This window comes from Monoraphidium neglectum (assembly GCF_000611645.1).
Source record: "Monoraphidium neglectum strain SAG 48.87 unplaced genomic scaffold scaffold05816, whole genome shotgun sequence".
Taxonomy (NCBI): domain Eukaryota; kingdom Viridiplantae; phylum Chlorophyta; class Chlorophyceae; order Sphaeropleales; family Selenastraceae; genus Monoraphidium; species Monoraphidium neglectum.
The window spans coordinates 2,163-2,954 of NW_014007815.1; the positions used below are offsets into that span (position 1 = coordinate 2,163).

Consider the following 792-nt stretch of genomic DNA (forward strand, 5'->3'; position numbering starts at 1 on the left):
GGGTGGGGCCCCCTTACAACCCCCCCCCCCCCCCCAGCGGCGGGCTGCAAACCTGAACCAAGCGCCATTAGGCACAACGCGCCATTGATGGATACCCGCGCCTGCTTGCAGGGATGTCAGGAAAGTGGTTGCCCGCTGCGACCTTGACTTGCCTGCCATCACATCCGGCATGTGCAGCCCAGGCTTCCCGGGTGCCTGCTCAGCACCCATGGACCAGCTGTCACAGTGCTCACTGATGGCGCGAGGCACCCCTCTGCCCGACCTGCTTGCAACAGAAACCATCATGCTGGTCACGGGCAGCTCTGGCTGCTGGACTGTAGTGAATGCGCGTGCAGCTGGCGGGATGGTTGCTGTCCTCCTCATCACGAGGGCGCATGCAGGCGGAAGGCTTGGCACGTCCGCAGGTGGGCATGCGCGCATTCACTGCTCCCCAATCAGCTGCTCGATTTCAAACAAGACGCCACGTCTTGCCCCTGCACGTTTATGCATGATTTGACCTGAAACGCACGGTTTGACCGGGGTCGCCGGATTACAGGTTGCCACCTCATCCCATGCGACGATCCCTGCAGCTCCACGAATGCCACCACGCCACCCGCACCGCTCGGCCCGCACGCCAGGCACCCGCCCCGCCCCTGCATTGCAGGCCGCCGGCAGCAGCGGCGGCAGCTACCGCCGGTTCTTGCTGGGCCGAGCTGACTTGGAAGACGTCGAGCGGCCCAGCGCCGCCGCGCCCCCCTGCGTGCCGAAGGCGCCGGGCGTCCCGGGGAACGGCGACCCAAAGCTGCCAAAACC

The 792-nt window shown here is 66.0% G+C and overlaps 1 protein-coding gene across 1 annotated transcript; it reads left to right on the forward strand.

The window, feature by feature from the left end:
• Positions 1–208: 208 nt before the first annotated feature.
• On the forward strand, positions 209–404 carry MNEG_15939 (hypothetical protein; the record flags this gene model as incomplete). The annotated part of the gene is made up of 1 exon (XM_014035591.1): positions 209–404. A coding segment is annotated over one exon (196 nt), but the record flags the coding sequence as incomplete, so codon positions are not given.
• Between the last annotated feature and the right edge of the window lie 388 nt (positions 405–792).